A 23455-nucleotide genomic window follows, 5' to 3' on the forward strand; every position below is an offset into this window, starting at 1 on the left:
GGCACTTATGAGAGGAACATCACTTGACAAATTGTGAGTCCAGTTTTATGTTCTTCAGTTAGGGAAATAGATTGTCTTAGGCTTAAGTGGGACATCAGTGATGCATAGGAACTTCCTTTGCAGGCCTGAATTTCACCCAGATGAAATGTCCCTTTATTCATTATTTTTGTTGTAAAGCTCAACTAAGTGGAACAAAGCTAAAATAAGACCATCTGAAGTTGGATTGTACTGATAAAAATCTTCATTGACAGTGACCTAAAATAAAGTTCAGGACTCACATAATGTAGCTGAGCTCTTGATTTCTTTCTCCTTTTTCAGATATTCTTAGTTAGGAAAGAGGCTAATGTGAACAACATGGTCCTCACAGTCCGCCTGCCGGTGCAGAACGAGGCTCCTGGTGTGCTGGAGTACAACATTAAAGAAGAAAAATCAAGTAAGGTCTTTACATTCTTTTGTCTTGCTCTGGATATTGTACTGAATCCTCTTGTGATCACCAGTATTTATGTAATCTCACTTGCACTGAGCAGGTTCCTCTTGTGACTGACAGCAGATCTTGCTTTTACAGTGTAGTTCAGTTAATATTTCCTGCAGCTGCTTTACCTCAGCTCCCCTGTGGTTCTGTACCTTGTGTTACATTTACAGACTCACAATAGGAAAATAAAGCACCTCCAGACGAGGGGGCCAGTGTTTTGATCAAGCAAGAGGAGCTGCCTTTCAGCAGGTGGAAGTTCTGAGAAAAGCACAAGGCACTGGCTGACTAAGCCTTGTTAATTCACTGAATCTGTTTCTATTTCTGCCACTGAATTTGGGGGTCACCAGTTATCTGACTTATACTGCATTGCCTTTTCAGTCTTACTGAACAACCAGTTACTCCCAAACTGTTTTCAGTGCCTCACTGTTTCTGGGAAGCAGGCGGGCCTCACGGCTGGTGCTGTTCCTTGGATAGCCAAGTCCTTCATGAGGAAGTGAAAATGAACCCAGTTCACAGCCAGCCACGTCTAATGAAACCCTGTGTGTAAAGGGATGTGTAAGGCATATGATTTCCACTTTCTAAGGAATACTTGTAAACATGTAAATTTTAGGATAGTCATGGAATCACTCACTCAAAAGAATTCATCAAAATAACTTCACACTATTATTTAAACGAACACAGCTAAATGATTTGTTGCTGGGCTCTGCTTGTCAAGGTAATTGTTTTATTCTCTGCTAAACCACTTGTGTTTCTGCAGATCAGTGTTGTGACTTATTTCTTTCCCCTTGCTCAAATGGATTTTGACAGTTGCTTAAATGAATTTTTTTCCTTCTCATATGGTTCCTCGCATACCTCTGCATTGTAAACAGACTTTAAAGCCAGAGAAACAACTGAATCTCTTAATGTATTCTAATCTCAAGCCCAGACCACAGCCTGTCACAGCGTTGCTCCTGCACAGGGCTCAGCTGCCTGGCTGGCTGCTCAATTCCCCAGAAAGCTTTCTCTCTCATCCACCTGCTTCTTGGAGCATGCAACTGCAGAGATGCTGCATGTGTTTGGCGCTCCTGTATGAGGGCAGGAACAGAAAACCTTTAGCCACAGCTGAAGGTGTTCAGTTAAGAAAACAAGGGCAAGGGTTAGCTGTGGGGTGGGGAAACTCTTCTATATTTAGCTATTTGAACTTGACCTAGGGCTTAGATTTTGCATCGTGGGGAATTCGGTTTTGATGATTCAAGTTTTCCTTTGGAGAAAAGTTAAAAAATTGAATCCTGTCATCCTAAAAAATTTCATTTATAGAAATGTTACTTTTTTTGCTCCTGCCCTGTCCCATAAAATCTGATTTATTTGAGTACAGGCAAAGTAAAATGTTGTACAAAAATGTCACTGAGCTAGCCTAGCTAAAGAGATTTTCTGCCATGCTTTTCTAACTTACTTGCTTGCTATTTCTTATTTATCACTAACTTATTGCAAAGGCTGTGTTCAGAGACACAGCTTTCTTGTAGGAACAAGAATTAAATCAGTTTTCACCACTTTCATACAAGTGGCAAAGTAAGTAGAGAAGGGTAATTAAAATTCAGCTCTCATTCAAAAAGTAGGAGAGCTGCCATCACATGTGCAGCAATCACAGTGGCCATGAGGCTCATGCGTTCCTATAGTGGATATTCACATTATTTTTAGCCGGAGTTCTGTCAGTGTTGAGCTGTAGAAAGCCTCTCAGTTCTCCATCCTGCAGCGTTTTGGCAACAACATACTGGGTACGGAAATGGTCATGCTTTTGCTTCCCTCCTCATTTAGAGTAAGTAGTATGGCTTTTAAGTTTAGAAGAAATTGAATTAATTCCTGTTAGTAAAGCCAAAGGACTATGTCTAGTGCAAGGGGATATGGCAAATCTGAGTCATGGAGTAATCTAATACATTAACTTTGTGTTACTCTACTGCCTTCTAAACTTTTTTTTCAAAAATAATTTTTTTTTTTTAAATTGTCTGCATGTTTTAAAAGAATTAAGAATAGAATCTGACTTTCCTTTACAAGTACCCTGTTTTCCCTGGATTGCCTCAGCTTAATGAAGTGGCTTTCATTCTTCCCTGTTATTCTGTGTGTGTCAGGGTAGGAGACCTCTGAGCACCCCCAGAAATGATGTCTTGCTGTGGAATGCAAGTCAGTTGAAAGTTTGCTGTTACACCCCTGAAAGTGTGTAAAAACACTCCATCTTGCATAGCCTGAGGACCACTGTGAACTAGCAGGGTTTTTCCAAGGATCTAGTCTTCAGCTTCAGAAAATCCCTCTTCAGGGCGGGACTTGCTGCAAGGAAGCTTCAGCTTGCCACCAAACATTGCAAACAGAGGTGAATCCTCCCAATAACTACCTGCTCTTTGAGACTGCACTGCCCTTCAAAAAGACCAGCTGTAATTCCCCTGTCATTCAAGATTCCACCTTCTCAGCTGTAGTGAGGACAAAGCAGCTTTGGTTTTGCTGGCCTGCTCCTAGTATTTCCTTTCTGAGTTGACACATAAACAATGATCTGTGTCACGTGCCCCTTTCTGAGACTTGGCTCCTCCTAAAGGGTTTGAAGAAGTGGGAACAACTTCTTCTCCTTGTTACCTCAGTTCAGCTTGTTAGATTCCACAGACTTGATGCCTTCAGATGCAAACTGAAAGTTGAATTTGCCTTATGTAGTTCTGATTTAATGGAGGTCTTCCCTTCAGTTAAAATTCAAGTTGCAACCACTGACTATTTTGAAGCACCTTGCCAGCTAATTCTTGTCCTTCTTAGGAGGACTCAGTGTAATCTCAGTATTACAAGAGACACGAAGAAGGATGTGCTACCCTTAGAAGTTGACATGATTGCTGATTGCTCTGTGCCATCTCCACAGTGGTATCCACCTCTTACTTTTACCATATGTAGCTTTAAATGGCAGCAATTTGCTGCATAGCTGTTTGTAAAAATCCATTCTCATGCCTTCCTACTTTTCAGATGGTTTCTGAAGAGACTTTCACTGGTGTCATAATGACAGTATGGAGGTTCTTGCCCAGCCCCTGTGATCCATATATAGATCATTCAATGACGAAGGAAAAAAACCCTGGAAGCTTCTTAGCATCGCACTGCCAAATAATGGTGGATTGTTGTTTTTTTCTTTCTTTTCATAGAATTATAGAGTTAAGTGGGTTGGAAGAGACCTCCAGGATCACCATGTCCAATCCTTGATCCAACCCCACTGTGATTTCCCCATATCAGATCTGCTTTGTTGATGTTTGGTGAGATATTTAGGGAAGTACAGGTTTCTGAGGGGAAGACCGGATTTAATTGTGATATTTTTTTTTTTACATGGAAATCCCCAAAGAACCCACTAGATAAGCAAATCAAGAAATGAAACCTTTTTTTTGCCTGTTCTGTGAAGTAGCCTTTAGAGTCATGAAACAGGAGAACGGATTTTAAGAAATTTCTTCTGATGCTTCCTCTTTGGTTGTAATTCCTCCAGAGACAGGAAGGCTAAATCCTGGTGACATCAGAAGGTATGGTAGAGACCAAACAGAAGATACCAGGTACCCATGTGGTTAATCAGAAAGTTGAGAAACCTGGCAACTTCCAAAGCCTTAGATCCCTGTGGTTTTACTCTTGGCCTGAAAGATCCCTTACTTCTTACTCAAAATAGTGGAAATCTCCCAGAGCTAAAGCTTGTAACAAGATTTCTTACGTTTAGAGATGCAGTGTTGGGAGCCACCCCTCAAGCTCTGCTAAAATCTCTGCTACTTTGAGCACTTTCTGTTCTGAGAATTGTCCTTTACTTCTGCTTCGTTCCAAGATGGAGCCCTGGACTCACATATCCCAGGAACTGAGCACCATATCCTCAGCTGACTCCTGCTCTTGGCTCTGCTTAGCAAACTGGTGGTAACCTCAGATCTATTCCCCCTCCTCTTTATGCATATACTGCCAGAAGTCATTTCACTGGTGTCAGCTCCACTGTAGCAGTGTTAAAAAGAAGAGAAGCAGATGTTTGAAGTAAATGTGCACTTCTGGTGTAACATACACTGAGAGCCTGAAAGAAGCATCTGAGTACAATAGATCACATGGTGTAGGTAGTGACAGTAGCTTTTACTTTCACAAAGAGTTATAAAGACACCTGCCACGGGGGTTAAGTCCTTTAATAGAAGAATGCTCTAGGACCATAAACTGAGGTTAATGTTTTCTTTGTTTCTGGGAAATCTTGTTAATAATAGCTGAAAATAATTTGATTTCATGAAACACTTAAGTTGACTAAGTATTTCTCAGGAGTCTTTCACATATGCTTTGGTGTGGAATGTGTAGTAATTGTTTCCCAAACTCTTCTGTAAAAAAAGAGGATGGGATTCCGTTAAGCAAAATGACACTAAACAGAAGTATCTGCAATTACACAGAATAAAGAAGAACATGTTATTCATATTAGTAGAATTTTTTATGGAAATAACAATGGAATTGATTTGCCAAGTCAGTACTGAACTCTTCAGGCTCATGTCCTTAGTAGTTCAAGTCTGGCCTAAAATTTCCATGGGTACCTGCTCCTGTAATCGTGTTCCTGCATCCCATTGCTGCAACTGGCTTTGCTCACTTGGATGTTTATTTTCCAGAGGCAGCTCACTTGAGCCCATGTTGTGGAGTTGTTGTCCTTGTTCCTTATTTAAGCCATACCTGCACGGGACAATCTACCACCAGGCATAGGTGTTCAGAAGCATCTTTTCCAGCACACAGGGCCAAGGCTGGGTTGAGCCCAACAAAAGGGATGAGTGCACAGCTGAAAGAGGGGTTTGTAGTGAAATCTCGTCTGTAGTGTGGTTATTTAATTTCTCAGAGGAAAATTATGAAATTTAAATTAAAACTCTGTGTGCTCTGACCCTCCCATCTTCTCTGGAAACCAACTCTGAATGCGCTGGAGCATAATGGAGGTCTTGAAATAACCTTTACACAATCAAATAGGAAAATGAAAATAAACAATCACCAAGTAATACAAAAATGTTCAGAGCACGATTAATACCTCGTCTGAAGGATGAGACATGGTGCCATTGGACACAGTAGCTTATACTCAATTTCTCGTTTGTGAAGAGTAGCTGCACTTCAGGTTGTGTGGTTTGGGCTTGTGGTAAGGATCAACAACAGACCTTGACAGAAAAAGTACAGGCAATTACTGCACTCAAAAGCATTTTAAGAGCAATCACTGAGTGCTGCTGTGAAATTGCAAGTCTGGTAGCAAAAACTATGTTGATAAAGAAATGCAATGTCTGCCCAGGTCACCTTATTTGGCCTTTCTTAAAGTCATACTGAGCTCAGGAAGTGAGGGCTGGAGTTTGATATGAAATGCTTGACACGGACAGTAGGGATTTAGGAGAGGACCACAGCTGAAGTGAAACTCATGGTAGCAGTTTAGCTGCCTGGTTAATGCTCTAACTGCTTTTAGCTGTTTGCCATGACAGTTCATGAGGACCTGACCGCTTCGTACATTCACCTCCCAGTGAACTCTATCGATCGGGACAGAAGGAAGAGTTACACCAGGTATAGAGGCAGCAGAAAGGCAGACCTTGCTCAGGAGACTAAACAGCAATTTAGATGAGTAAAGGTATTCCTTTCCACACTGGATTTTGGGAAGGGTGAAATCAACTGGAACAGATTACTTAAGGGCTAAGATTTCACAGAATACTTTCTTGCCTTTATGTTCCGAAATAGGTGCTGTCTAAAGCTGTGAAAGCATGCTTAACCCTCAAAGTCTACTTTGTCAATCACTACCAAGTTATTTCAGTCACTTCAACACTGCCATTCCTCCTTCCCAAGCATAGACAGGGGAAAAAACCCTTGTTTTTAATTATAGACCAATGTCATTTGCACAGGATAAAAAGGGCATGTAGCAGTAACAGATGGTAATTAAACTACAGTAATTAGGCAACGACATGTTTACAGAGGGGCATTAGAGTATCAGGGGTCTGGACTTTGTTCATTTTTGCAGTCTTAGCTCTAAACAAAACTGCTGAAAGCCCTGGTCTTTACATCCCAGCTATCCTGAGATGAGAACTCTGGGCACGCCTGCTATGATGGCAGAGCTCAGATACAAAGGATGCAAACTCCTGCCTGTGTCCCTGCGTGGGTCAGTGGATTCAAGTGCCATGTGAGGGGACTCACCAAATGAGCATGAGGCAAGGAATGGGAGGAAGATGGACAAGGAGCAACTCAGGAGACGCTCTCTATTGGCTCAAATACCTTCAGATGCTGACAATGGACTTGCTTATTGCACTCTGCGGGGACCCTGGCCGATAGGGCCAGATATGGTCCATTATGGCAGATTTCCCTGTTTAATTTTGTTAATGTTTATTTTAATACATAATGCTGAGGCTGGATTAGCAGACTCAGAAACCAAAGTACACGTTGCTAACATGTCACAGCATGGTCAGGTGGTATTTTCCCATGTGAACTGCACTGAAGTTCTGCACAAATGAGGTCACGGGAAAAAATAGGAGGATAGTTCAGTTACTGCAGCATACTGACAGTTTAGCTCCTTTAATGAGAATGACCGGTTTGTGCAGATGAACTTTGTGATATGAACATTTTTGTGGAAATGTTGACAGCTCTTGCGATAGCTTCCTCAGTTTTGCAAGTCTTTTTGCTAACACTCTGCCTGCTGGAATCAGGAAGTAAAATGAAGATAGACAGAATTTTTCATTTTCCAGAAAAAGAAATAACCATCACAGACTGCAGAGAACCTTAAAATTTTGGAAACAGAAAAAAGAAGACATAAGAAAACAATCTATAAGAAGATAATCTGCCATTTAAAAAATTAATTTAATTGCATTTATTTAGGATCCCTTCTGAACTAGAATGAACATGGAAAAGGTAGAAATCTGTGGTACTGACTGAGGTTAGAAAGATGGGATCTTTGACTTCATAGCTAAAATGAATGCACTGACATATGTGCTGGTATTCATGACCCTGACTTCTAAGACGAACGATTTATTTGGGTAGCACTCACAGATTTTCATGGGAGTGTTTCTAGAGTGGGCTGGATTAAGCCTTGAGTGATTTGATTTGACCTCATAGATGACCCTGGTTTAGGCAGGGATTTGTGCTAGAGACCTCCTGGGGTCCCTGCCAGCCTCAGGGATTGCATGAGAGGGAACCAGCCAGTGAGACTGAGTCAGGCTGTGGGTGAGCTTGCAGCAGACAGCAGTTCTCAGAAGGGGTGCCTCAGTAGAGCAGCAAAAGCAGTTCCCATTCTCTAAGGACCAGGCTCTTGGTGAAATACTGCTAAGATTTACAGAAGGATGGTGGTGAAAAAAACAATAAAACATAAATATTTTCTGTACTCATGTCTCTCCTGTGATCTCCCCAAAACCCATAACTCTCCTTTCTTTGGTTCCTTCTCCCCTTGTATATGGAGAAAGAGAGAATGTGCTCAGTTTATTTAATCAATGCAGATTTGAAGATACCTCATACCAGGTATTTGAAAAGGCCCAGTAATGTCCAATGGATGCAATTATATGTCCCTTACTGTACTGGAGAGCTAAGCTTGCTACAGGCAGAAGCAGACTTCATCATGTGGCATTAATAGCACTGCAAGGTTCCTGGAATGTTTTTGCGTGCAGATATTAAAGGGACTTTTCAGTAGGAGAGGGACAAACCAAGGGGTAAGTGTACATTCCATCCTTCCCAAATCAAACCTCTCAAGACAATCTCTGGCTTATCAGACTGCAGGCAGAAGGGCCCCTCAGCAAGTATATTTGGTTACTTCTGTTATCATTGGAATGGTACCACAGTTCTTTTTTAAATGGTCACTTCAACCAACACAGATGGCCTCCTTCAGTGGAAGTCCTGCAGCTTTCAATGCAGGAAAGAAGAATTCTTAATTCTGCAAGCTAAGGCATGAAAAGCAGGGTAGAACTATTTATAGCTTTGATTTCCTCTGAATAGATTAGAGGCTGAACCTGACATTACAGAATGAAAAGATCAAGGTAGTCCTTTTTTGGGGTTGTGCAGGTTTTTCTTTATACCCTGTGTTACTATTCAGCAATAAAGCAGACAAAGAGGAGACTGCCTTGGCAACCACCTCATGAACTGCCCTGTCTACCAGCCAGGAAGGTCATTAAACATCTTCAAATTTACTACAGAATATGCCTTTACTCAATATATATATATGTATGTATATGTATATAAGGCAAAAACATCAGTATTCCCAGTAATGAGTAGTTAAGGTACTGTAGCCTCATGAGCACAAGCAGATGGAAAAGGGTGTGGTCACTTTCTGTAGGAGAGTTAGGGGCCAGGTTTTATGTGGGTTAAGGTTGTAACTTCGTGCTGACACTGCTGTCACAAGAAGAGTTCTTGCCATTCCCCATCTGTCAGTTGCTTGTGTCCATGTCCTCGTGCCCCTTTGGCCCCTGTCTCATGCAGGTTATAGCTGGGAAAGAGTAAGCAATGTGGATATGAAAGCGGAAGAGTGTGGTAGGGCCTTAGAGGTGCTACCTCTGAGATACTGGGTTATGTGAAATAAAGTCCGGAAAGAAGAAAGTGATAAGGGACTGGAGGGGCTGAGGGTGACTTTGGGAAGGTTGAGTGGCAGGCTGGAGACAGAGGTCTGAGAACAAAGTGGAGAAGGGCAGTAGGTGACCAAGGATGGTGTCACATCTTGTAGTGCTGGATGACTGTATGAGCCTCCAATGTGCTCTGGGCAAAGCTGAAAGAAGGCTGACCATGGAGGCAGGAGCCCATCAGAGCTGCTTTGTTGTGCCAGGAGACGAGGCTGCAGACAGCAGGAAAGCACTCTTGGGATGGGTGGGAACTCAGCACCAAACGGTGGCCAAATTGCCCCACAGCAGCCAACCTTACTGAGGCAGAGCATCATTGGCAGTGTGCTGAGGAGCTGCCCTGTCTCCACCCTGCCTAGCTGAATTCAGCTGACTTTTCCCAAGGAAGTCAGTGTCTTGACACTGATTTTATAGCCTGAGGGCTGAGGCACAGGTTGCTGAAGGGGCTCGGCCAGCTGTGCATCACCAGCCCTGAACAAGCCCAGCTCCTGGCCAGGGTGTATTTACTGGGCTGCAGGGAGGCCTTTTGCCTGCCAGGCTCTTGACATTCATTATTTGTGCAGCACTGAGGTACCAACACAACTATTCAGTTTTTGGTGTGCTCTCTATGTATAGCCTGACAGGCAATTCCACTGCTGTACTGTGAGGAGAGTCAGTTTTTCCAAATTACTTTAGAGGAAAGTTTCCCTTTATTGTTGCATGATGGAGGGTGTGACTGAGACAAAGTAAGAAACTGTTGTCAGCTCTGGGCCTGATTAGCCTGAAAAACACAGAAATGTGCTAGAAAAAATAACAACAGTTATCAATGCCCTTGGGACAGAAGATCCCTCTTCCATTCTTTCACCAAAACTTGCTGATTACATCTCAGTTAAGCAAATCATACATTTCAGCAGCAGAACTTGTCCAAGACTACTTTTTTTTTTCAAGGATTAGCCAATTGATGACTAAAATTTTGTGTATTTTTAGCAGGGGGGACTGGAAAACTGAATATGTAGTTAACCTTGGGGTTCAAATTTTAAGGAGTTTAATTGCATATAAGGAGGCCTTTGGGCATGCAGCTAGTATCCTATTTTCCTCCTGTTCAGTGCAGTAGACACCTTGCCATTAAGGAGAGCAGACTGAGGAATGTTATCTTTTAATATGGCTCCTGTTGCTGCCTACAAGATGTAGAGCTACCCTAGTTGTCTTCAGATTAGCTTCTCTCAGACACAGATAACAATTTGTCTGCATCACCCAGGGCCCAGCATGGGCTAATTTCCCCTGGTACTGCATTTTTCTTATTAGAGAGAAAAGTCTACCATCACCTGTGCAGCTTCTTGGCAAGAAAAACCTACCACTGAGCAAGTCTGCCCCGTGGCATGGGATAACTGGGCAGCTCTGCCCCAGCCCTGCTCTTCAGCTTCGGGAGTGCCTTTTTGCTGCTGCTTTCTGCTGGATCTCATCTGTCTCCACAGGCAGGACCAGATCAAAGGCCACCTCTTGTGTGGGCTGTAATAGGACACGAGAGACATTATCTTTGTCTCATACGTCTTCTGTGGTTTGATTGCAGATAGAGACTGAATGATTTCTAGTCCCCCTAGACATTTTCTCAAGGTCAGTCTGTCTGCCAAGGATGAGTTCTCCATTATCCACACCACTGTTAACCCTGAAAATTGGGTTGGAGTCAAGGAGTTCCCATTCAGGAGACTCCTCTGAACTAGGAGCCCAGAATTTTGATTTGGCAAGAACAGTAACCAAGGTCCTGGGGGATATTGTAAAACATGGTATGAGGACATATTTTATAACCTGTTGTGCAAGTTCATCATTTCTCTTTTAAACGTGACATGCACAAGGAAAGCAGAAAGTCTCACCCACCAAGTCCTTCTCATTTGAGCCGAGTTCCACGCTGCTTTGTCACACTGCTTATTTTAAAACATAAAACGCTTTTCAAATCAAGACACTTAAAACACAAGGCACTTGTGCAGCTGCTTTTTCAAAATGTAACAGTGCCAGGTTTCCATGCGGTTTCCAAGTTGTTTTGGAAACATTCTGGTTGCTTATAGCTGGTGGCTTTTTTTTTTTTTTTTTTTTAATTTAAGCTCTCATCCTGAAGAGTTACCTCCCCTCTCTCCATGCAAACACTTTCATTTTTACTCTAAGCTTTAAACCGATAGATTGTAGAGAAAGCCTGTTGGAAAGAAGCCCTCAGGGTCTTGTTAGCTTTGTTAATCCTTACTTTGGATTTTTTTTTTTTTTTGGCTTATTTTTCACTCCCAAGGGGCATAATGCAAAATCTGTGTGTAATCAGAGCTAAAGACTATGCGTGCTGTTCCAGGATAATATTGTCTTACCCTACTCTGCTTAGTACCTTGAACACAACCCAAAAAGCTTACTGGTTTAAAACAGCTACTCTAAATCAGTACCCATAATACAAGTGCCCTTGTCTCAGTGGCTAAACTGGAACAAATTATGATTTTTGTCCTTGGACAGTGCTTGCTATCTGAAGATCTTATAGAGCTTAATAAACAAGAGTTTAGACTTGTAAATGAGGTAAATAAGACATTGTTCAAATGAGGGCATTAAGGACCTCATACTTTGGCCTTTGAGTAGGACTATCGGAGTCAGTGACAGTGATATCTGTCAACTCAGAAGTGGGAATCAGAAGAGCTTCTTTCATCAGGTTGGCAATTAGGTGAGATTGCAGTTCTAGGGAGCAGTAATGTAATTTTTTTCCTTTTTTTTGTTCTATTGATGTCTGCCATTTCAGAGTGGATTATTCCCTTTCAACACTCACTTTTGGAATGTGTCTTGTTTGGAAAGATCTTTCTTCCTTGAAGTCTCTAATGCAGACTATGGTTCTGGATACTGGATGACTTCCCTTAAAGTGCTCAGAAAACTTCCTTTTTCTATATGATTAACCTCAACTCTATGGTATTTCATGGCGTGTCTCAAAGCCAGAGAAACAGACTTTTCTCCAAAGTAAGTGGGGAAAAATGTCTTTTAATCAAATACATCTGTATGATAGCATACATTTTTCACATAAGGACTGATTCTCAAGATTGTCCATATGATCTGGAGATTGTTGCTAAAAACTAAAGCCCCAGAATTTCAAATCATAGCATTGTTTCCTATTATGTGAGGCATGGGGGAGACATGTCTCAATGCTTCGTTTGCTTCACAAAGTTCTACTGCAGAAATTTGCTTTCTGAAAGCAACTTACAGGTATATATATCCAGTTTGTCTTGTCAGCCACAGCCTTCAACCCTGGCAGTCTGAATGGGCAGCTGGGCAGCGTAAATCTTTTACTGACATTGTAATGTTCCAGTGGATGCTGAATGACCTACAAAAATGTGACTTCTCCAGCAATGATCCTAGCGCTGCCTCAGCTGCTTACTGCATGGACCACATCAACTGAATGTGTTATCCTGCTCAGTGTCCTTGGGAGCCTTCTCAGTCCTCAGCGCTTCAGAGAGGCCATGTTTTCCCCCATATCTCTGCAAAAACAGACCCTGTGTGGTTACATCTAAAACTCCGCGTTCAGTCTTTGGAAGAAATCCCAGGTGTCCCCAGACTCTGGCTTAAGAAACAGTGGAATTTCCACAGACTCTCAGGTGTTTATTCCATATCTGGAAAGGAGACATAGGGTGAGGATCTAAGAAGGAAGTCAGGCATTGGAATGGGCTGTCCAGGGAAGTGGTGGATTCTCTGTCCCTGGACGTATTTAAGATGAGACTGGATGTGGCACTTAGTGCTATGGTCTGGTAACTGTGGTGGTAGTGGATCAAGGGTTGGACTTGATGATCTCAGAGGTCCTTTCCAACCCGGCTGATTCTATGATTCTATGATTCTAAGAGCTTTGAAACAGAACAGCCATTCTCTAGACTGTGGTCTGCTCTTAATCTGTGAAATAGCTGCTCCCAGGGATACTTTTAAGGAATGCACTTGAGGAGCTGTGACAGTTCTCTTTTAGCTGGGTTAGCTGTGCTTGGAGTACCTGTGAGAGGCACCCTCCCAACCCCTGCTGAAACATTGATCACAATGAGAAAGAAACAGAACAGCAAAATGCCTGTGACACGCTTCTGCTCAAGTATCCTACAGCAGAGATAATGAGGCCAGGCAGCACCAAGATTTTATGCTGAATTAAAGTATAAAATCTTAGTGGACACCAAGGTGCTGCCCATCTACTTGGGTGAATATGGATGAGCCAAAGCACAGTGGGGCAGCCAAGACCCCTGTGCTGTTAGACTGAGGACAATTCCTTTTCTTAGCACAGAGGGAAACAGTCCTGTCTATGGAGTGTCCCCTCTACTCAGCCCCAGCCTGAGAAGACTGGAAAAACCTATGGTGTGCTTCTTCTTTAATGGAATAATTTCATTCTGTACAACATAATTATGTTTTGTGAAAAACACAGTTTAAAAATAGATTTCTCTTACACTCTAGAATCAAGCTCATTAACACTTTATCACTTTCAGAATTCATTAGTTCCAATTTCCAAGGAACTGCTATGAGCAGTGATTTTTTTCATCATGGCCAGAAAGATTAAACTCTGTAGGAAGCCATAAAATTGAAATCCTGTGAGAAAGCATGAGTTGGATTCACAACAGGAGACTCTGGCAGAGGTTCAAATCGGGGAAGTTTCAGCCCTTCGCTGATGAGGGGAAAAACCAGAAAGAACTGACAATTTAATGAAAGAATCACTAGGAAAGAGGAGAAAGACAAAACAGACATAGGTTGACCAAGACAGTCTGAAATTGTGCAACCAAAAAGTAAACTACAGCTTAGACATCAGATGGAAGAAGCAGAGGGATCAGATCATAGAATAAATAAAAAGGCCTTGAGAAGAGAAAACAGATTAACAGTGACAGTGTTTTACAAGAACACAGCACTCGAAGGCCACACAGTACCGTCCAGAAGGTCATCAAGAAATAGCACAAGAAACAATGTTGGGGACAGATAGCAGGAACTTCCAAACAAACAGAGCTGCTGCAGAAATGCACCACAAACACACTAAGGACTTCTATCAATGTAGCCTAAATTTCCCTCTTTAGCAACATCCAGTTAAAGCTCTTTCTCTTAATACCATCATGAGCCAGGTGCATGAATAAGGGCCGGGAGGAGATTTTCATGCTGGAGCAGTGAAACAATAACCTGAGGGAATTACATCACACTCTTGCGAGCTGCTGTAAAGCACAGCAGGTAGGACAAGCACAGTGTATCATGCCAGACACAACAGCCTCAGCACTGGGGCTACACCCGTACCCACTGCAGTCCCTGTACCCAGGACTCGTTCCCCAGAGGCAGGAAACTGCTAACCTGCAATAGCTAGGAATGTCAGCTTCTGGGAGTAGGAAAGTTGGTAAGCTCAGCCTCGGAGTGTTCCCATCTTCACAGTGAGCTTTATTTGCTGAGGGTGGCAGAAGAGCAGGAAAGCTGTCCAATGCTGCTTACTGCAAAGGTCAGTGCGAGAATGGTCATGGCAACTGTGGTATCAAACCAGAGACTTAGAGAGAAGCATCTCTTGTTTGGAGACCCTGGATTTATAATCTGAAAGTAGAAATAGAAAAGAGGAATCACACTCATGATGATGAATCTCACATTTGCCAGAATCTGGAAAAATGAGAGCATCAGTATCCAATCAGGACTTCTGAGGATGGTTGTGTTCTCAGTAGTCCTCTATCAACATAATGGCTGGAGAATAAGGAATTCATATCTTTGAATTCAGATGTTTCTGAAGGATTACACAGATACCAGAAACAGTGAATAAGACTAATATTGCCATTAGAGAAGAAGCTGAAGTAATTGGGTCCCATGAGCCTATGTAAGCAGGAGGATGGAAACTGGGTTGGTTTGTCCACGTGACAAGAACAATAGGAATAGCAAATACAATTCTGAGGGGAAAAATCAAAGAGAAAAGGAAGGCAGAATGCTCAGGGACAGTGTGACTCAAAGACATCTGCGTCTGGATGAAGAAATGATGGGAAGATCTAAGAAGTAAAGGAAACATGAATATAGATTCCAGTCAGTGCACACTCTTCAGAGCATGCTGCCGTTTTAAAGGGAAAAATGAGGCAAGCATAAATATTTATAGCAGTTCGTAACCTGGCCATGTAGTGTTCACTTACTGAGTTGCACAAAGGACACAAAACAGAGTATGTTTAACAATGAACCACTAACTCGTGTTGCTAATGCTTCTGTCACCCTTTTAAAAAAAAAAAAAATCTTATCTCTTTGTTTCAGACTTCTCAAAATTGCCCATTTCCCCTTTTATTTTCCGAAGGTGACATTTTTCTATGGGCTTCTAAATATCAAGTAAAACTTAATATGATGTTTTGCTCACAGAACCCAGCCTATTTTTGCTCATGCTTTTGATCACTTTGTTGACATTCTGCCAGTGTCATGGGGAGATGTAAGTATTTCCTTGCTCTTCAGGTGCCATGGCTCTGGTTTTATGAGCCCAAGAAAGGTGACTTTTGCCTCTGCAGTTTTCAGCAGGATTACAGCAGCCTGGCAGATGTCTGCTTGTAGACTCTGCAAAAGTCATGAGTTCCTGTAAATGGCAGCATCACGATCCCTCCCTGAGCAGCGGTGCTCATGTCAGTGAAACGTCCCCCCAGGTACCCACAACACATCCACAAACAAAGAAAAGCACCTCTTCCTGACTGTCTTCTCAGAGCAGAGTGCCTTGAGGGCAGTAATGGGCACTGGATGAGCCACACATTGTCCCCAACAGTCAACAGAGCCCTTTTAGCTGTACAAACTTGCTATTTTCTGTGTCTTTCCAAGAACAAGAAACGTGCAGCAGGACCCACTTAATGGTCTCCACAAGTGAATGACAACTATTCCCACAAGACATGGTCCTGTACCAAACCCATCATCTGCCATCTAACAGCAAAGCACTGGATGCAGATGATCATCTGCAAAACATCAGTAGTGTCAGAAGATAAAAAGTGATTAAGGAAGAAGTATTAAAGTTTCTCCCAAGGAAGACATTCCTTGCAGGAGACTGTGAGGCTTTCCCCATGGGTGCTGTGCTGCGAGTGGGTCCAAGCAGCCACAGTTGACCTGTGCATGCTGCTTGACACTGCCACTCTTCACAAAAAATTTTGGTCTGAGTACTGGTCCTGATGGTGTTAGTACCTCGAGTAATGACCTAGCTAAAGCTCTCTTCTTACTATTCTTCCATCTATTTTTGCTTGTTCGCAGGCTGCCCAAAAATATCCCATGAGAGGTGCAGGTCTCTGTGTGATGAATTCCATCCTGCTGAGAAATATGCATGGTTTTGTTACCTCCTATGACCTCTCAGAGCAGGGACAGTCCAATTTATATATACCACCTGCTGAAAACTTCTGTCCTTAGGCTCCAGCAGCTTTTTGTACCTAATCTGCTTTAACTATATAATTCCTGGTGATTTGTGGTGTTTTATACTATTTACCTATACATATGAGGAGAAGAAGCTGTATGGTGACAAGGCACTTGTATGTGGATACTGCTGACATAGAGGGGCTCAGAATAATGTTTTTTTTTTTTTTGTCTAACATTCAAGCTCCCAAACGGCAGAGCTTCCTGGCACAGAAACAATCAGTAGTTCAAATCCAAGTGATTTGCTCATGTATGTGAACATGTACAGGTGCAGCCTGCTCTCTTACAGACACCTGCAACTCAGGATGCCAAAGTGAACATGTGGTTTTTAACAGAAAAAAGTACCCTTCAAACCAGCATCTCTACAAAGGGCTTTATTTAATTGTTGGAGATTTGAGTGAGTTCAGACTCTTGGATTTTAATTAATTCTCTAGAACAGGACTGGGTTTTGTCTTTATTTTTGTTTCCTGTGTCAGAACTGCAAAGCAGATGCGTTTCAAACTACAGGAATTTTTCATGGTAGATGTTTAATGAAAACTCCGTGACTGAAAGATGATTCTTATTAAGGAAAAAGAAAAAAAACTTACCAAACATGACTTTTCCAGTTGTGAAAGAAGAGTATGGGAAAGGGATTGTTTTGCTTGAAGTATGTTTTAAACTCCATATAGCAGTATGGTGTCAGTGCATACACCAAGGTTAATCTGTTCATGCTGATACCACATAAACTGATGTTAGGAGTGACTTCTGAGAATTACATGGCCCTTGTCTCTTTAAAAAAATACCTACATTGGTGTATTCAGCTCAAAATAGCAACCTACTGGGTCTGGGCTAGGCTAAAGGGAGAAGTAAAAGGAGGAAATGCCTTGTTTGAGGAATGAGCTATGAAGCCGAACCAGAGACAATCTTGAGCATTTCCTTCCAGTGGGATTATCTACTGGCTGGAGAACAAGGGCCAGTGTACAGAGGCAAGGGAGAGGAGAGCCAGGTGGATACCTCCCTCCTGCAGGTGCCGGAGGCCCTGCTTTGTAGGGGACTAACAAGCAGGCAGGCATGGCAAGGATCTGGAGACATTTCCCATGGCTGTGAATCATGGCTGACTGAGGAACCTGAGTCACAGTAGCTGAGCTTCATATCCACAGCTCTAAACTGTGGCCTAGAGAACAGTGAAAAGGAAGATGCATAGCATCTGCGAGCACTGCCATGGGGGTGGGAGCTGGTGCTGCTCCCCAGGGACTGCTGGCATACTCCTGTGCTATGAACAGTGTGACTCTGGGGCTCCAGTTCTTTACAACCAGTAAGTGGACATCTCTGAGAAGCCACTGCAGATTTCCTCAGCCAGTATCTGTTTGTGATGGTGTGGTGTGTACAAACAGGCATAAACACTTTGTGAGACTATAAAGCTAAAGCAAAGATGAATATGTCTTTCCTGCAGATCCAAGTCTTTCTCTCTGCCTTGGGTTGTCAGTCAACAAAGTGAAACTTTCTCCACCGTCCAGTGTAATTTTTTCTAGCTCAACAGCCAAAAGCTCTATAATAACGTGAGATTTGGTCTACACAATGACATAGCATGCTGTTATAAAGGAGGTCATCATGAACAACTCTGCAATATGGTATAGATTGTATTTTGCCACTTAAAGGAGAGTGCAGTCACTGAATAACACAATGGGAGGGAGAAGACAGGAGAGATACAAACAGGCTGTGCTCACAGACTCTGCATGACCCAGGTCAGAGCCCACACACACAGCGATGAAACAATAATTTCTTTTTTTTGTCTTCAAAGCACTTTGTCCATCCAGACCAAACCAGATTCCAGCATGGAGAGTCACAAGGTCAGCCCCATATGTACTGCAGATCTGCACATCCTTAGAGACAGATGGGCTTGTAACGAACCCTTTAGCTGTGACCTCAGGGGTTTTCTTCCTTCCCATTGTTTCTATTAGTGTCACAATACTCTGATATCTTGAGCTAACTATTCAGAAAGCTAGGCTATTTCTTCTTTAGTGTCTCCCTGAAGAATCTTGTTGGGTTTAGCCTCGTTGCATTTGAAGCCAGTTCCTTATGCTTCTTCATGTTAGTCTTTTCTGTTTTTCATCAGTCCTGTACCTGGAAGGATCTGTCCTGGTATTTGAGGATGTCTTCAAACTGGTTGCCTTCTACTGTGTCAGTAGGTGAGTTGGATTTATTGCTTCCATGGCATGGCCATTTTGCTTTCCCCACCGGATCATCCTTCCCCTGTACCCAGTCACAGCACAGACCCCACTGTTTCCTCTGGTATCCTCTAATCTGCCAGACCAGGAGGCAATATCCAATGCTAGTATCTACAATAGGGTCATATCACCCAGTTTCTAGCCAGGTACACCATAATCACAGCTATCCCTGCTGCTGGAAGCTTTGTCTGGAGAAGGTCAGTAGGGCTGCACACACAAAGGACAGAGGCACAGAACTGGGGCTAGGAGGGCAGGGAGGAAAAAGGGGCCTGGATTAACCATTTATTTAAAGCAGCTTTCAGCATCCACACACACCTGGTAGCAACTTAGCAAACCTGCAAGTGGACTGTTAGCTGTGTGAGACACAAAGCACTTAGTCAACTACGGGGAATCTGTCAAGGAGAGTAGTCCTGAAACAATGAATGTTCTTTAGCCAAAATTTAAAAATAAAACAAAGTGCTTGTTTGCTCAGCACAGAAATACCAAATATAATGGGCACAGAGGTGGAAAGATCTGTAAAATAATTTTCATTAGAACAAGGTTTGATAGCAGCTGATGAGTCTGTGTAATTAAACCAATTGCCTGCAGCCTCCTCTAATCTCTGTCCTTGTGACAAGCACACTGTAGCAACACCTCCACAACCTACCAACCCCATCTCTACTGCAGCAGGCCTGGTTTTGAGTTGGATGTAGACTTTTGACCTCCCCTGTATAAACTTAGCTGACTCTTAAAGAAGTTATTTCCTTTTAAGAGGAAAAAGCAGATTCAGGATATGTTTACAAGGCAGTTGTGTTAGTCACTTGGTTAGGTCATGTAGTGGAACAGTCTATTTACAGTGTGCTGCAGCTTGCCCAGGCAGTCATATTCACACTGTTTTGGAGGCTGCTTCTGCAGCCAGCTGAGTTTAACACTGCTGGGCCACAAATCCTACCTGCATGCAAGAGACCATGCTCTGTCTCACCCTCATCAGTTAAAAGACATTTAGCCATTTAGGTGTGTATAGACCCCATGGAACAGGTGTAAATTAACCCCTGGACCCACACAAATATTTCTGTCAACCAAAGCAAAGAAGAGCCCAAATGCAAAAATGGCTTTGGCTTTTCTAGTCAAATAGGTGGTGAGAGAGAAAACACGGTCACTTCTGCTTTCCTGCAAAAACAATCATAGCTTAAGACAGAGTCTCAGAAAGAAAGAAAAAAGAAAAAAAGAAAAGCTCTTCTGTTAGTTCCTGTTACAGATGTTATTTCTGAGTGTCAAATACGCACTCAGATGCTCCCTGCAATTTCCAAGGTCACTGTCAAAAGACAAAATAAAAAGGGAAAAATTTTCTGAGAGAAGCAGATAATAAAAAGGCACTGACATACCATTTGCTGGCAGCTTGTAGGAGCTCTCTGTGATGGTGAGTGGAAAGGCCAGTTCTTGGGGATGTAGTAAATAGCCTGTGAATAGCTGGAAATAGCTCATCAGGGCTGACCTTCTTTTTCTTCTCAAAAGAAAGTTTGGCCTGGATAGATTACCTCAGATCATAACACCTTGTAGGTAACAAATGACTGGGTGGCAGGTCTGCAAGCTGCTGCCCCATTAATAAAACCAGATTTTTTTTCTATTAGGGCAATGTCTTAATATTTCCTGATTTTTAGATGTATTTTTCTACCAAAAAAAAAATAGTTTTTTAAGGGAACTATTTATGCGTATAAAAATAACAAGCAAAGAAAGCAGAAGGTTCATGGATCCTCTTCCTCTTTTAAACCTGGTATCTGCCATGAAAAAAATAAGAAGCCAGAGATCACATCAGTTTATGTCAAACAAATGTGACAACAGAGTGCTCAGTGGGGCACAGAGCATCAGTGCACATGGAGTACACAGTGCATCAGTAAGGTCTGTATCTCTTAATAAGGGCAAAAACAGCCCCCCTGCATTCCTATGTCAACAGATTGGGCCTCCCTGGGTCTGCAGTCATGTGCATTTTTGGGGTTTGCATTTGTGTAGCAGAGACCTCCTACTCACAAGGCCAGCTTTTTCTATAATAGTTTCTTGCATTTTGTAGAACATTTTGTTAAACTTTTTAATGTATAAAATGATCCTGCACCATTCCTTGCTACCTTTTCGAGACTGGTTTTTCTAGTTCTTGTTAGAACGGGAATTGAGGCAGGAATAGGTTTAGCAAATCGTCACCGGGCAAGAGGCAAACCTGGACACTTCACTGCCAATCCAAGAGCTCCATTAAATTACTTGAGACTCAGGGTGTGTTTCCGTGAGATTCAGCTCATGAGAAACTGGATCTTTTTTTTCAGTAAAAACACAGCATCTTTCCAGAAACCAAGCAGGCAGAAATCTCAATGGTATACCTCAGAGTAGAGGGATATATGTGTTTTTTTAGTGTCATACAGTGCTTCATCACTGTCTGTTCCTTCACTTAGGAGTTACCTTTCCCCAGGAGGAGTTTTCCTTCCCTAATCCCTCTGTGTCTTGCTGTGTTCCCATGCCTTAAACTTACACAGATTTTTAGAAGAGGAAGCGGAGTAGGGAGAGGAGGGTAAAAAGAAAGAAAAAGGACCTTTCCACATGAAAAAGACTGGCTTTTCTAATTGTAATAATTACCATTTGCAACACCAAATTTTTCATGGGAAACTGTTTCAACCTTTGTGGCCTCCCCTGAAGTGAGAGGCATTCCTGCCGTTTTCAGAGAACAAAGCCAAGACACAGTGATTAAGGCAGTGCCATGGCATGAAGCATCACCACAGAAGCTGGTGATCTCTTGTGAAATCAGAGTAACCCAGGCCAGCAACAATGTCCATGATGCCTTACCACCCAGGACTTTGCAGAACAGGGCTGAAATTGTAAGCCGGTCCAATCACTAAAACCAAGTGAAATCTAGAGTTCCAAACAATTATGGGGTTTATCTTTTTGCTGTTTTTTCATTGTGTTTATTTTTACAGAGATTTGTTGCCCTTCACCCTGAAGCTGCCACAAGCAATATTAGAAGCCAGGAGCTTTCAAGACCTTGAAATTATCTCTAGTCTGGGAATAGGTAAGTCCCTCAAAGCAACCAGAGTTTCACTCAGACTTGTGAGAACAGTGGTGCCTTGCACAGATATAAATGCAACTGGAAGACAGATGAACTATTGTCTTCAGAGTATCTGAGGAAGTCTGAATACAAGAGGAAGATGTTTGTGACCTTCAAGTTCATAGAAGGACTCTGAAAAAGAGGCCACTTGTCCCTGTAGACATAAACCTCCACTTGGATCTCTGTGCACTGCCCATTCTCTCAGGATAGCTTACACACGCTGGAAATAGCTGGCATCTGAGCTATATGGAAAACACCTTTGCAATTTCCCCTTCTGATGTGTGGGAGCAATACTGATGGAAGTGTGGTATTTTTGGATTTGGATATTTCTTCTTCCTCTTGCAAGATTTCTAGTTGGTAGAGAAATGTGTATCATCCCAGCATGTTCTCTCACCTCTCGCTAATCAGATACAAAAAGGAACATTATTTTTAGTGACAGCACCAAACAAGCAAGTTTTAGATAAGATGTATAAAGTTATAGAGGAAGGAAAAGCAGTTTTATTGATTAAAGGAGGTCTCCTTCCTATTCCTTTCCATTTAGCACATTCCACTTGAGACAGCTATTACAGGTAGCCTCTCTCCTGCTCCTTTGCTTTTCAGTTTTCCCTCAGGTGTTGAAAACAGCCAAATAATGGAGAAAGTTGAAGAGTTAACTCACTTAGAGTACTCACTAGAGCACCCTAGGCCTTTAGGGATCTATTTTTGGATCTTCTGCATCACACCTCCCAGAAGGCATGGGCATACCCCACTGGTTTCAGTTCAGCCAGCTTCGTTGAATTTGACCTCCAGATTTGCCTCTAACATTTTCAGCATGCTTTATTTTGAGTATGTTCCAATTTGTCAAAACATTCTTGAATATTATTGCTTAAAAAAAAGGTACTTTACAACTTCGGACTACAAATTGCAAACTTAATTTTATTATAACAAGTCTAAAAATCTGGATTAAAATGTAGGAAGTATATCATGTCTAATTTGAGCCAGCAGAGGATATCCTGATTCAGGCAACAGTTTCCAGCAACTTCTGAAAGGAAGAATTAGTTAAAGCACAAGAACCAAAGCAATGTTGGTTGTGGTCTTCCTTCTTTCCTATACTGGTGGTCATAAAAGTGGTGATGCTTGGAGGCTGTTTTTGTCATGGTATATTGCGTACCGGGAAAGTTTCTGACAACAGAAGAAAATCTGTTGTTGTGTACAATTTTCCTGGGAAACAATGCTAGCTTCCTGGAGTGCCATGCTGTCTTAGGAACGTCAAACAGGCTCAACTACTGAGTAATGCTGTTCATTGCCTCCTAGAACAAAATTTTGTGGGTGCAAATGAGTACACAAACAAGTGCTGCCCAAAGTGGCATTCCTGAAGGAAAGCCAGCACTGTCTGAAATTCTCAGATGTTGCCTTTTATTAATTTCAAAGTGTTATGTGTTTCAAGGGGATAAAATTAAAACGTCTTACTGCAAGCTAAATTGTTCCACAGAGGATCTGGCTGTTCTGCATGTTGTCAAAGTAGATGTACTCCAGGCCCTCTAGTTCTGACCTTGCTAGTACAGAAGGCATTTTAGCAGAAGAATTAGCATGATTGCACTGCACAAAAAGGGCACATACCATCACAGACATGCCAAAGACTCAAAGAACTTCTTAATTGTCCCTCCCAGGGTGCAAGCTAAGGCAAGAGCCAAGGCAGCAATGGAAAATGATCAAATGGCCTTCCCTGCAGTATGAGACAGTGTGTCCGTGCTGGGAAACACCTACTCTGAAGCAGCTGTGTAATTCTTGGTAGGACTACCTCATGTGGTCTTTCTCAGTCTGCGTGGAGCATTGCATTTTCATCAGTGTC

General features: G+C 42.3%; 1 protein-coding gene across 1 annotated transcript in view; it reads left to right on the top strand.

The window, feature by feature from the left end:
• RIN3 (Ras and Rab interactor 3) overlaps positions 1-23455 on the top strand; it is a 68404-nt gene that overhangs the window by 23182 nt on the left and 21767 nt on the right. The window contains exons 3-5 of the mRNA XM_027902635.1: positions 319-433; positions 18446-18518; positions 21497-21588. Coding sequence (XP_027758436.1) covers positions 319-433; positions 18446-18518; positions 21497-21588 — 280 coding nt within the window. The remainder of the gene's footprint in view (positions 1-318; positions 434-18445; positions 18519-21496; positions 21589-23455) is intronic.

This window comes from Empidonax traillii, unplaced genomic scaffold, assembly GCF_003031625.1.
Source record: "Empidonax traillii isolate 1590-97213 ecotype Southwest subspecies unplaced genomic scaffold, ASM303162v1 scaffold897:size315579, whole genome shotgun sequence".
Lineage (NCBI taxonomy): Eukaryota > Metazoa > Chordata > Aves > Passeriformes > Tyrannidae > Empidonax > Empidonax traillii.